Below are 14646 nucleotides of genomic sequence, written 5' to 3' on the forward strand. Positions count from 1 at the left end.
CACACACACACACACACACACACACACACACACACACACACACACACGCTCACACACACAAAAAGGAAAATCCTTCAGATCACCTTGGTAGTTCTGCCCAGCTGTGTTTTTTCTCTAAACTCAATACCCGGAGCCTCCCTGTTTATGGTAGCAAATGATGGCTCCTGCCTCAGAAAAATACTAGCTATCAGATTCAGGAAGAATAGGATTTTTGTTGGCTGAGATACACAGGGGCATCTGGGGCCATGTGGGTTTCCCTGCTAAAGAGAAAGAGGGCTCTTTGTTGCATTTGGGCTACTGATTACCCCATCACATAGCTTCCTGGTTTACAGGAGAAAGGGCTACATTCTGTTGTCTTCACTGTGACCAACCCTCCGCTCGCCCATTCTTTGATGAGCAAGTGGCAATAAACACATTTGTGAAGCCGTGCCTGGGAATTTATAAAGGCCGGAATAAAAAAACCATTTTGTTATAAAAATGGCAATGCTGCGTTTGAGCTACCATTTTCAGAGTTTAATAATCCCGGGGGTGGTGGGCTTTTTATATCCGGTAATCTCAGAAGAACCAGGTGTCAGGCTGAATTATCCATCTTACAAAAAAAAAAAAAAAAAAAACCTTGTGGCTGTAAAACAGCTCCAGATTGCTTCCTCTGCATGCTGGAGGAGCTGACAGGGCCCCAGATGGAGCTGTTTCTCAGCAAGCTGTCAGGTGATCCATCCATCAGAAAAGCCATAGCACCCAGCTGAGTTGCCTAGTGCTGCCAAGATTTGTATTGGGTCAGGTGGGAGAGGCCAGGGTCTGATGAATCCAGAAACACAAAGGTCAGGGGTGTCTAGGCCGAGAGGAAAGCTACGTGCTCACACTTAACTTCCCAAGGTGATATTTAGCATTGTTTTACACCGACTTGACAGTTCTTCCGTCTGCTTTCTTTCATATGGATTCCGTGACATTGATACTGAGAGGTTGTTTAGTATGGCTTTTGAGAAAACCAAAGCACAAAGCAGCATTAGACTAAAGCTGCTCAGAACATGCCAAATTATTGTCAGCAAGCCAAGAAGGCTTTTCATTCACAGACCCCAAGACGGTGTGATGAGGTCACTGGAATTGGCAAAGCTTAAGAATTGGAAGTGAACACACAGACCTAAAAAAACATCACCCCCGAGGGTTGATGCCTTCCACATTAGCCTTACCTCATCTTGGAAACTGCCATCCATTCTAAAAGGTAAAACGGTGACATAATATGTGAGTTTATATCTTCCAACCCTGATGAAATACTGAGAGTGATTCAGACTAAGAGGCTGCAAGCAATCAGAGAATACCAATACGTAAGGGTCAACGAAAAGCTATGCCGCTTTTGTTAAAAGCACAGGAAGTGTCTTTAAAGGTTTAAAAGAGAAAAGACAGAGAAGACTAACAGGACTTTCTTGTTACTGCAATGCCTGCCACACCATTGGCAATATGTTAAACAACCTCTTCCTTTTTTTTTTTTTTTTTAAGAAAAAGAAAAGGGAAAAGATGTCTGTCTTTACTCTTATATGGTAACTCTTCCCTTCCCACCTCTTTTCTAGTGATAAACTGATAAGACTCGTTCCCAACACTGAAGAGGAAGCATCTGCACTGAGGAGCATGTACCACCGACTCAAGGTATCAGAGCATGCAGTTGTCCTGTGGTCAAGCCTGTGGTGTGTTTGTTACATGGCTTTGCAAGGAATTGAATAAGTAGAATAATTAGCCAGAGGAAGCAGTAAAGAGACATGCAGAATAGACACCAGAAGTGGTTGAAGAGAGGGAACAAGATGGAAGCCTTCCATAGACATCCTCTGAAAAACTCCATCCAGCAGGAGATCAAAGCAGATGCTGAGACTCATAGCCAGACTTAGAGCAGAGTACAGGGAGTCTTGTAGATGAGTGGGGGAATAAGAGCTCCACAAGAACACCAACAGAGCCAACAAATCTGGGCCTGGGGTGGGGGTTGGGGTGGGGGTTGGGGTGGGGGTTGGGGTGGGGGTTGGGGTGGGGGCGGCAGAGGTTGATGCACCCACCAAGGACCATGCATGAAGAGGACCCAGGCCCCTGCTCAGATGTAGCTGACAGGCAGCTCAGTCTCCATGTGACTCCTAGGTGGATTTTTATAATCGCCATGCCTTTGATCTTTTATCTCTGGGTTGGTTCATCTGTTTGGCACCTTCCATATAAATATTGCAATTTTTTTTTGGAAATGGGTCTTGAACTCAGATGTTGTTAAAAAAAAATGAAAATGCCAAACAATCGATTTTTACCAATGAAGACTCAGGAGCCAGATGCTGGGGTGAAAACCTACTAGTTCAGAGAGGCAAAGAAAGCACCCAGCTGATCTTCCTTTGCAGCTCACATCCTGATGGAAAAAACAGAAAAAGCCAAAAAGCCAAAAGCCCAAAGCTAATGGTCCAGGAAGAAAAGGCCTGCTAGCCCACCCAACAGCCCACAAGAAAAAAGCCAAAGAGCTAGAGAGCTAAAAGCTCCTTCTTCTTCTCCACACTGTCTTAAATACACTTCTTTCAAAGTCCCTCCTTTCTGTTGATCACTGCTCTTGACCTAGGGTTAACTTTATTAAATCCTGTGTACAGAAAGTTCTAGGATTAAAGGTGTGTGGTAGGGCTGGCTGAACTACACCATAATCACCTATTTACACTAAAGAGAAAGTTCTTGGATTAAAGGTGTGTATTTGGGCTGAACCACACCAAACAATGAACAGGTTTTTATAGTTCACAGTCTCGGGGTTCACAATGGAATCAAATTTCCTGCAACACTCTGAGGTCATTGGTCTCTCTTCTTCCCTCTCTTTTCTGACCCCAACACATGTAACGGTACCTCAGAACCTCCTGCATATCATCGTTTTGGGTTTTTTTTGTTTGTTTGTTTGTTTGTTTGTTTGTTTTCTTTTTATCCAATCCCAGAAAGACTTGCTGGACATTTCCTAACACTCCTCCCCTCCAAGGCTGCCCTGTGGTGCCTGCGTTAACCTTCTGCAGTAGGCCAGGATGATCTGCTTCACAATATTCTTTTCAGTGCTAATAACCAGATACTTCCCAAATATCCCAACAGGAAGCTAAGCACTGCAAAGGCACAAAAAAAAAAAAAAATCAAGTAGGCCTTCCCATGTCCACCTTCATCACGTTTAAATACAGGGCAGAGAGCTTGGGCTGGAGAGATGGCTCAGAGGTAAAGAACACTGCTTGCTCTTCCAGAAGTCCTGAGTTCAATTCCCAGCCTACCACACGGTGGTTCACAACCATCTATAATAAGATCTGATGCCCTCTTCTGGCGTGCTGAAAACTGTATAATAAATAAATAAATAAATCCTTAAAAGAAAATACAGGGGAGGTGAAATTACCTGGACTTCTGTTTGAGGAAACAACTCTTTGAGTCAAATACTAGTTTTCTCCATTTTGCCAGTCTATTTACATAATAGGCCTAAAAATGTTATTAAAAATGAAGGCAGAGGATCTAGTTGAGTGGTGGCTTCACTAACACACATGGTGCCTTTGGTTCAGTCTCTAACCCGGGAGGAAATAAAACAATATTGTGAAGCCACAAATGTGTGATCTAATTTTCATCACATATACATTTATGCATGTGGTAGTCACTTGCCATGATCAAGAGTGATACGATTGCCTCACAAATGGAAGCAAAATATATGGTACATCCAAAAGGCCATTGGCACAGATGGCCATATGTATGTCACATGAGTGGTTATCGTGTGACAAGACTTTTCCCGGGGAGATGCACCATGAGCATCTATTCATCCCAGACACAGGGAGCCCACAGCAGTCCAAAGCATGGGTAGTACCATCAAAGTCCAACTTGGAGAAGCAGTAAGCTTTATTGGAGTTATAGGAGGAGAAATGACTCAAAGGCATCTGTATCACCAAAGCCCACCCCAGCACAAATAACAGTTCACTGTTCCAAAAAGCTGGACATGCAGAGCACCCTAGTCAACTCCACACACTGGAGAGTGACCTTTCCGAGAAAATCTGCTGGCCTCAGGCATCTTGGCTGGTTTCTGCTTCTTCTGGGCAGCTGCTCGTCTGTCAAAGTCTTCTTTGCAGCTTTGTTTATCTACGAGTGACTCTCAGACGTATCTAATGCTTACTCTTGGAGGGAGAGGCCTACTGAATCTGATCAATTTCTGGCACTTCCTATTTTGAGTAGTTTAGCTTCTGGCTTCAAAGCCCTTTCTTACAGGATGGGATGTTTCAATCTCAGAGGAAACCTGTATGTAACTGTTACAGAAAAACATTCCTAAAAATTACTTACATTTAGTCCTTAAACAAAGCAGTCAGCGTGGTAGAAAATACCTTGGAGCTTCAGGAGCTTAGAAGACAATTGAAAGAAGGGTGGAAGAGCGGCAGTAAGGAATGGTATCAGGAACTCAGTGATTTCCGTGAGGCCTCATGTGACTCATGGTGAAAACTGCTCACAGCTGTGCAGTGCACTGTGAAAAGACAGAAAGCAGAATCAGTAGAGGGGAACAGTACATGAGCCAATCGAGGGGGATCCAGGCTCAGGCCGCCCAGAGTGATTTTAATGGCACCACAAAGAGCATGCCTAACTCCCAGCACTTTTACAATGGTGGCTGCCAAGGAGGCTCCTTAGAGACTTGGTGCCCATAGCTCTTATGGGGACCTGATTATGCCATGCTTTTCCTAACACGTCAACATTCCGTATTCTCAAAAGAAAGCCATGTATTTGGCATGAGCCATGCTGTTTGCACGTATGGCATAGGCACGCTGAGCTGCTCTTATCTGTGGCAATGCTAGGAACCCTCTGAAAATCTAAGTTCGCAGATGCTAGCCCTAGGAAAGCTATGCAAACAGGCCCTTCTAAAGACAGTGTGTTGGGCTGCTCTGTTGAGTGTCTTCTACACATTTCTTCATTTCCTTTCTCAAGCGATGTAGTTAAGATAACTTCCTGCCTAGAAGCATCCTCTACCTTGATGTCATTTTAAATTTGAATTATTTCAGCAAGTGATCCTTTCACACTGTACAGACAGAGATCCCAGCCAGCTAAAGAAAGCAATCTGTAGAGTAGAAAGAACTGGAGCTCATAGGACTGGATCAGGGTTACCACAGACAGCTTCCTTGCAACTGTGCAGTGTTCTTGAGGGGAAGGAGAAGGAATAAGATATAGTTGACAGAATTCTAAGATGGCTCCAGATCTTTGTACCCTTCTGCTCCCGCCCTGCAGAACAGCTTCCCTGTGAATAGGATGGCCATTCCCTTGTTGATGTCACAGTGTAGAGCAGAGGGAGGCTATCTGGGGTAGGCAGGCCTGGGCAAATCTGAGGAACCTTTAGAAGCAGAGAGTTTTTCGCCAGCTGTTCGCAGAGGAATGCTCATCATTGTTCCAGAGAAAGCAGTCCACGAACTGCTATGCTAGGACCCATTCTTGGGAGTCACATGACCAGGAATGACAGTGGCCTCTGGGAAATGATCCCTAGCTGAACAATGAAATGGTGGCCTCAGTCCTACAGATCACAGGACCCTGAGGCCCAAATGAGGATGCACCCAAGCCCATTCTTGGATATTCTGACTTTAGCCCGTTCAGACCCTGACGAGAATCCAGCAAGCTGGACCTGGGCCACTGATCTGCAGGACTGTGAGATAATAAGTGGGCTCTGTTTTAAATAGGCAAGCTGATGTTGATTTATTCCAGCCATGGAAAACAGGCTTGTAGTACAGTAACAACCTACATCCTGCCCGTTGGCTTTCATTTTCCTATGTGACGGCTCTAAGTTAATTTTCCTGATTTCACTGGCTATAACAAAACCTCCTAGGGAAAGTGAAAAGTGATTCACTGACATGCTTAGGCTGTAAATTCACAATGCCTGATCTGAAACATGATCAAATGTAAAATGGCCATACAATATTGAGTGGAATCTGAGCGCGTACGGTCAACACATAGCTAATTAGACATAGGACTGCTGTTCCAAAGCTGCCTGCTTTTCTAATTAAATTTTATAGTTTTGCTGAAGAATTGAAACAAGAAAGTTAAACAGAAAAACCGTGCCCCCAGAGAACTGGATTGAGAAAGCACTAGCCAATTAAATTGTTAATTAAGACCATAACCGAGGCTTAAATCAAGTTATGATGAAAGAGGAGCTGTCTGCAGGTGAGCAAAATTAGAATCCACTTTGTTCCATCTGCAGTTCCTCAACAGTTCTTTGTGCTAAGAAGGAAGAGAAGCGGCTTCATGTGAGGCCACAAAGCATCTACTACGTAATCAGCCAGTCCTCACTGAAGGAAAACAAATGATATCGCTGTTTCCAGATTCCTTATCGAAGGCAGGATAGGTCGGGACAGGACAGGAGATTGTCCTGTTGACAGAAGACTCAACCACGTGTTTTCACACTGGGGCCCAAGCCCAAAGGTATCAATTGGTTAGTCAGTCAGATGTCAAGGACAGCCATACCAAGAATCTTAAGATTTCACTCTGGAAAGCCACACTGCCGTGAGGAACATTACATCTGGGGGGAGGGGGAGGGAAGAGTTGCTGGTGCCATCTGGAGTACAGGTTCCCATTTTTATAGTTCTTCGCTGTTGTGAATGTACAGACATGTAGTCTAATCCTCATGGGTGTGCTGAAAGTCATATAGCTGGGCTGTAGGAGCTCTAGAGCCCCTGTAATTGCCGGAAGTTTATATATTCAGACACCCAACTAGATGGCATTATCAGCTGGGAGACTTGTAAGGAAGAAAAGGGATGGCAAGCTCCTACTGTGGAAGTTGTGGGGCCCCAACTTTATTAGAAACTGGTTGTCTGCTCATAGAATCAAGGAAAATCAGTTTCTTTTTTTCTCTCTCTTCTTTACCTCTCTTCCTCTGCCTCCCTTCCTTTTTCTCTTTCTATTTCATCCTCTCTGTCTCCTTCTTTCTCCCCCTCTTCCTCTACCTATGCTCCCTTCCATCAAAGTCTTTCTACGTTGAATTGTGGCTTCCCTCTAAAAGGCAATCCTCCTGCCTTAGGTTCTCAAGTGCTAGGGTTGCAAGCATGTGACATCATAGCCAGATGTTTATAAAATCTTTTACTCATTCCTGTGGGAAGGAGGATTCAAGGAGGATCCACATCCCCTCCTAGATACAGTAATCTAGACATTTCTATAAAAGCACTTTGTAAACACAATTGCATTCCCAAATTAGATGATCGTAAAGTATGGAGAGTGACCCTGACCCACTCATGTGAACCCTTCAAAAGGGTGAGGTGTGGGAGAGGAAATGAAAGAGGCCCACTTCCGACTGGAGGAAATCCAATGCTGGGCATGGCCATGTGGCAAAAAATTGCAGGTGACTCGTAGTTGTTGAGAGTGATCCTTAGCTTACAAAAGGGAACATAGAACCTCATTTCTACAACCTCCCAGAAATCTATTTCACCAATACATTTTACCAATACCTGGGAGAGTGGAGCTCTCTGCACTCCACGGGAGACCACAGCAAAGCTGACACGTTGATTTCAGCTCAGAGATACCCTGAGCAGAGACCCCTGCCTCACCATGCCCAGACTTCTGACCTACAGAAATGGTGAATCTGAGTGAGGGCTAGTGAATCTGCAATAACTCATCAAGACGCATCCAACACAGTGGCCGTAAACAGCCACGGACTGGTGCTCCAGCTGAAGATGCTTTTCAGTAGAAAGCAAGAAAACCAACCATTCATTTTTCTGACAAAGGCTTTGTGAAGCATTCTTGTTTCCTCTGGTGTGAGTTTTGAAAGAGAGGGAAGCACTAAGAATACAGGTCAGCCATCAAATGTGGTTGTGGGTTCAAGTCCAGGTGTACAACCTTGACACGTTGCTCACAGTTTTCTCCCTCCTTGTGGCTGTTAACAATTAGTAAACCCAACAGTGCCAGCACAGTGAGAGAATATACGGTATATGAAGAAAGAGGGTCTCACAAGAAGCGTTCTTGCAGAAGCTTTCCTCGGCATCATGGGGATGGTGATTCTGGTTACCCTAGAGACCACGAATGACGCAAGTAGGTTGGTGGTATGACCTCAGGCTGGTACACACCGTGTTTCCTTCCTATTTGTAAGACTTGGTACTTTGACTGTGCAACCTCTTTTGAGATGAGTTTTTTAAATGCTCTTGTTAGATAGGAGAAACTGTCTTTTCTGAGGTGCTTGGCAGAAAAGTGAGAGGTCAGCCCAGCAGGGTTTCACAGAAGATGATCTTGGCAGGGCTTTGCAGCACAATCCTCACCTCTCGTGGCCTCCCATGCAGTTAGTGCTCTGAAGGCTGAAGGCTGGAATAAAAGGACACGTGGGCGATGTGCCTCATTATCTACATGGCTAACACAAAGTGACTTGTTGTGGAGTCACAGAGCTCTGAAAGAGAGGGAACAGGCTTGTGCAAGACTTCACTGCTGCCAAAGGACAAGGTCAGTCCAGAGTTAAAGGGTGGAAAGCAAACCACAGCGCTCAATAGAAGAATTAGAAAGTGTCAGTACAGACAAGAATGTGTGGTCATTGTAGCCCACTCATCCTCCATCCATCCCCACCCCATGCACACATTCCAAGATCCAAATCCCAGAAGGAAGATGCCTAAGTCTATCCTTACTACCACTCTCCCCATCATGGTCCTGGTCCTCTTTCTAACAAGATATTCCAGGCTCCCAGGCATCCTGCCTGTTGTTCTCTCTCTCCGTGTTCCTGATACTGTAAGGAAATAAGAACCTGAACAAATTACCCCAACTTAACACCATCTAAGTGTTCTCCATGGTTGACAGATGACAGGAGTAATTTACAGTCCTGGCCACACATAGAAATCCCTGTAAAGATTTTGCTTTGTTTGAGGTACTGAGGATTAACCTAGGACCAGTGGGCAGTAGACAAGTGTTCTGCTACCTAGCTACATCCCTACATCCCTAACACATTTTTATTTTGAGATCCAGTCTCACTAAATCTTTCGACTTGGCTTCAAACTCACAGTGTAGCCCCTCTATAATCCTCTTGCCTCAAGTTCCCAAGTATCTGAGAGTACAGTCATGTACCATCGTGCTTGGATCTGGGAAACATTTTATAAAAGGCTAACACCTGGCCCAGTGTCAGAGATTTTGAATCTTTGCTCAAATGATGCTTGGCTATTAGTATTTGTTAAGTATTCTAGGAGATTCAACGTGTAGTCAAGGTAACAGACTCTCAGTCTGTTGCATAGATCCTTTGATGTAACACATCAGCCCTTCAAGATGATAGCTGTCTGCCTGCCTAATATTTTTCAGTATCTGTCCCTGCCTACTCTTACTGCACTAACTGTAGTTTCTCACCCAACTGCTTTTCTCAGGCTGCCCATATGGTAAGTATCACTGATCTTTAAAGCTGAGGCTAAAGCACCAGGTTCCCATTTAATTCTTTGACTGGCACTGGATCCTGCTGATGAGTGCATCCTAGCACCCGTATTAGTTTGTGTTTCCCCCCTGAATTCAACTCTATTAGACTGATTAGATCTTATAGATCTAAAACACAAGCTTTCTGTGGATGTGGATAGTAGATGGGGAGGCATCTAAAGAAGGAAAGGATTCTAAAACAGTTTACCTATCTTGTTTCCAGAAACCACAGCCTAGGTGTGGCTCCGAAGGCTCCTTTAGTATTTCTTTACCTGTGTTTCATGCTATACATATTTTTGTTGGTCATTATAGGGCAGCATTTATATTTGTTCTTATATTTTTACTTACAAATGTAGAGCTAGTGCATTCAGTGATATTGTGTGATGGGCAAAAGTATGAGATACAGAATATTGTTCATTTCTTCAATTACCAAGAAAAGTTTATGGAGGGAGTAGAATTCCTTCAGAGGCTTGATGAGAAGTTTCCTGAGAAAGCCACCTGTGAGATCTATAATCTGTCATTTGAGATTCTTGCCTTTGGGAATTAACAATGAATACAACAATGCTGATTATCAGAGCATCTGAATTTGAAAATCAGAACTCAGCTGTTTTGCCTAGAAGTCAATCTGTGGTTTTGTATAATCAAAAATATCTTACCTGTTTAATTCTTTGACATACTTGATTAGCAAACTCATTCCTTAGAACATAAAAATAGCTCTTACGGATACATGGGTGGTGGGTTTGTGCTCCAAAACATCCAAAGCAGCTTTGACCTATCCATCCTTTACAACCACAAAGACTTCACTTCGTTGAGGGAGTTTCCTGTTTTCTCCCATTTTAAGTTTTTTTTAGTTGCATAGATGTGGCGGGATTAAACATTTCTAAGACATTTTCTTGATAATTACATTTACTTTGTGGTTATCTAGTCATCAGTGTTCCTCCTGTTCTCTCACAGTTTGTCCACATTTTGAATGCTGACTGTGATCTAAGAATCAATGTGGTGTTATTACGAAAGATGAAAGAAGAAAGCACAGAGCATGCAGCATTACTAATAAACAAAAAGATACTGACCTAGTGCAGGGATTCTGAGAAGTTGAGGTGCTACGTCACAAAATTAATTGGTTTTCCCCATTAGAGACACAACACTGAGTGGAAGGAAAATGCCTCTGTGTGTGCAACTAGGGTAAGGATTTTTATGATAGTTATAACCTTTTGATGATACACAGAGCAAGTCTTGGGTCTTTGTAAAAGGAATAAGTAGAATAAACAAGGGAAGGATAAGATGTGGTCTGTAGCCTTCTTCCCTTCTTCAATATTACTCTTTCTTCTAAAAATGAAACTCAGTTCCTGTATCCAAAGCTTTACATGAAACAGGTAGCCATCCATTAGGTCAACAAATTGTCTTGGGTAACAGAATTCACTAAGGTATAATAAGGATTCCAAAACCATGTGCATATGTACCCACTAGTTTTTATGTCAACTTGACAGAAACCTAGACTTATCTGAGAAGAGGAATCTTTTGAGGATCTCTCTGCGGAGACCAGGCTGGCCCCAGACTTATAGAGATCCATCTGCCTCTGCCTCCTAGTGCCGGGAATAAAGGCAGAGGGAATCCTGATTGAGAAAATGCCTCCATAAGACTGGGCTGGAGGCAAGTGTGTGGTGCGTTTTCTTGGTTGGTGATTGAGGTAGGGGACCAGCCTGGGAAGAAGCATGCTGTCCTTGTGAGGTGGTCCTGAGCTGTATAAGAAGCCAGGCAGAGCAAGCCGTGAGGAATAAGCCAGACAAGTCTATTTCTACATGGCTTCTGCTTGAGTTCTTTCTATCATGAACTTTGATGTGGAAGTAAACTCTGTCATGGTGTTTTACCATAGCAATAGAAACCCTGGCTAAGATACTATGCTATTAATTTGATTCTAAATTTCAATAAAAAAGTGATTTGAGGGTTTGAATATGGTTTATCCCCTCTTAAATTTATGTTGAAATATGGTCCCTAGGGAAATAACACTGAAAGGTAGTGGGTCCTTTATGTGATTGGGTCATTAGGCAAGATTTTTGCAATTCTCATAATTGATTAGTTGGCTGCATTATAGGAGCAGACTTCTTTAAAGCTGAGATATTCAGTTCTCTTCCATGGGTCCCTGCTGGGATTTCAGTTTCTCTGACACGTTGTGGTATAACATGAGGCCCTTACCCATCTCTATCTCCACCAGAAAAGGAAAAAGAAGGAATTTCACTGTTCACACTTACTATATGATTAGCAATCTGTTATTTGTCCAAAACACATTACCTTATATAATCATCCTCCTAACGTACAGAATACTGGCATTAAACATCTCAGTTTCATAGATGAAAGTGGCACTCCATTCTACAGAAGAGTCTTCCAATTGAAGGAATTCCTTTGAACATGATTTAAGAAAAAGTTTGCTCTGAAATATTTTTCAGATGTATAGCCGAGAACAAGAAGTATCACCGAGAAACCCACATAGACTGAGGCAGGATATCCTGCAGGAGAGAGCCAGGGATTGCTACAGGTAGACATGGCTTCCTTCACAATACTGTCTATCAGCAATGTGACCCTGAGCCATTAGCCACGTCTCCTGCCCAGTCCTTTAAATTCTTCCTTGAGTAACAATGGGATTCATCCACTTAAGTATGTGGCACCTCAGCATAGCTAAAAGATTGCCAGTAAGTATTAGAGTTTGCATTTTCCAGGTATAAGAGTATAACTAACTGAGGGCGTACTCAGAGACTGGGAAAGGAAGGGTGAAATTTGTGCTTAAATCTACATACCATAGAGCTCACTGTTTAGTGTAAATATTTGGCAAACACTGGAAGAAATATTTGCAAACTACGAAGAAAGCATAGAACTGATTTTAAAATAGCAAAATCTCTTGGGGTCACCCCAATTTCCTCAGAGTCCTTACTAAAGTGAATACTTGATTAAGGTAGCCAAAATAAATTGTAAATATTGACATTCACAGGGCTTAAGTATCGCCTTATGTAATTTATTTCTTAATAACTTGTATAAATACGTTATGCAACAGAACCATAAGCGGAATGAACCTTAACAGGAGATATAAAAATGCAAGCCTTGGAAGTTAATTCTCTGACCAGTAATTTCAACCCCCTTTTCTTCATCAAATCTTTGAACAATGCTCTCTGGGGAGGATTCATCAAGCACGAAGGCAGCATCAACGGCTAATACATGAGCAGCTATAGGAGAGGGTTATAGTCAAGATTTCAGAAAAAAAATAAAATAGCAGTAAGAGGTTCAGAAGCCCAGGAATGTAAGTTCTGGCAAGGAAAATCATAAACAACGGGGCGGAGTTTATATATATATGTCATGCATCTGAGTGCAGGGTTCCAAGCTCTCCAGGACTCCTAGATTGATCTCCATTATATGGTAGACTGTCGGTGAGGTAACACATTCTTTTCTCTCTCCTTCCTGAACACCACGTTTTACAATCTCCCCAGTGTCTAGTTAGTTGCTTTATAACTAAGCATAGCCAACAGGACGTAGCCACAAAGAGACAAGGGTCATTTCTGAAATGAGACCTTAAAGAATGGAGGTTCTTCCTCCGTGCCTCCTGCTGCTTTCTGAATGACAGAGAAACCAGAGGTCAAGGGAACAGCGAAGCCTGTGGATATGCAAAATATTATACAAGGAAAAAACTTCACAAGAAATACCCACCTTTATCTGATACATGACCAAGAAATATTTTTCTTCTGTATATTAGACATACTGTTTTTGTTTTTTTGTTTTGTTTTTTTTTTGTTTGTTTGTTTGTTTTAGTACAAACGATACAGGAAATGACACACTGAAGAAGAGCTGAGCTCAAGTTAGAAGTAAAAGTTCAGAGTTCTGCAAGGGCAGCATGATCGGACAGATTCTAGACATTAAAGTAAAAAAAAAAAAATAAGGTTGAAAATTTTCAGCACACAGAAGACCCATTTGTAGTGTTCATGTTTGCAAAGTGTGTGGGATTAAGAGTTGGACACTGTGCCTTCCTGGCCCCCATTTCAGATGTTCTTAGAGTGGCCTCCGCTGAGTTCCAGAGAAGGCACAGTGTAGGGGCTAGAAAGAAAAACAAGCAGAGAAGAGAATTCTCTTTAGAACAGAACTTAGCAAGTGACCATGTGGTGAAGCTTAATGGGAGGAAATTAGATATGGCCTAAGATATCAAACTTGACCAAAAGTAAAATGTAGCCACATAACACCTTATACAACTGTCACAGCACCAACTGGAAACAGGATCAGACCAGGAAACTGGCTTGTGAAAGCTGCTTGCCCTCTGAGGCACACTCAAAAGTGTCTGCCTCAGCTGTGGCTCTGGAGAAAACTAACAGATAAGCTCCTAGACAGAGCAAGAGAGGATGGCGGACAGACACCTGCTTCCTGGAGTGCAGCATCCTGGGGCCAGCTAATGGTGTTCTGCGTCATCAGACTTGGAGGCTTTTGCACATCCTGACATGAGGAAGTTCCAAAAGGCAGAACTGGCTCTGAGTTAGTAATCTCAGAGCAAAAAAGAGGCATGATTGCACATACTGGAGAATGAAGGGACATTTTGGAAACTGAAGAGGCTCTCGATGTCCCCACCCCCCATATATATAGTAATTACAGGCACACTGACAAGGCACCAAAAATCATTTTTCTTTGGGTTTCTATTTTAGCACAGCCTCCTTGTGGGTTGAGGCAATTGTCTGTGTTTTGTCTAATGAAGCCGAGGCAGAACAGATGAATAGATCTGAGGCTGAGCCTGTATAAACTCCCCCAAACCCATGCTCTTCCTAGTCCACTGGCTGTGCAAGGCCTCTTATAAGGCTGGAAAGCATATTGGAACTGTATGGGGGATGGGCCTCTCCTCAAATCACATGGCGGAAAGTCTACAGCAAAAATCTACTGTCCTCAAAATGAAGGAAAGTACTTAGTTTAAACCAGTATACATTCTGGTCCAGATGTTGCCAGAGCTCAAGCTGCCATAACAGATAAAAAGAACTCTAAAACCAACCTCACCGGTCTGACAAGCAGCTCCAAGCTCTATGGTTCCATTCACTATCCTAGAAGCTTGGAATGACCACAGTTGAGAAGGAGACCAGTCAGGGCTACAGAGGGCCAGTGGCTAAAAGCACACTGCTGGAGAGTATGTCCTGCTCTTGTGGAGGACCTGATTTAGTTTCCAGCGCCCTCATCGGACAGCTCACAACTGCCTGGAACTTCAGCTCCTGGGAATCCAATGCTCTCTTCTGGTTCCTGCAGGCACAGAAATACTCAGACCCGTAATCTAAAAAA

The 14646-nt window shown here is 43.2% G+C and overlaps 1 protein-coding gene across 1 annotated transcript in view; it reads left to right on the top strand.

The window, feature by feature from the left end:
• Positions 1 to 14646, top strand: part of Cpa6 (carboxypeptidase A6) — a 285009-nt gene that overhangs the window by 108961 nt on the left and 161402 nt on the right. Inside the window, exon 2 of the mRNA XM_055603520.1 lies at positions 1569 to 1644. Coding sequence (XP_055459495.1) covers positions 1569 to 1644 — 76 coding nt within the window. The remainder of the gene's footprint in view (positions 1 to 1568; positions 1645 to 14646) is intronic.

Source organism: Psammomys obesus, unplaced genomic scaffold, assembly GCF_907164565.1.
Source record: "Psammomys obesus unplaced genomic scaffold, mPsaObe1.curated_primary_1811, whole genome shotgun sequence".
In the NCBI taxonomy this organism is placed as follows: Eukaryota; Metazoa; Chordata; class Mammalia; order Rodentia; family Muridae; genus Psammomys; species Psammomys obesus.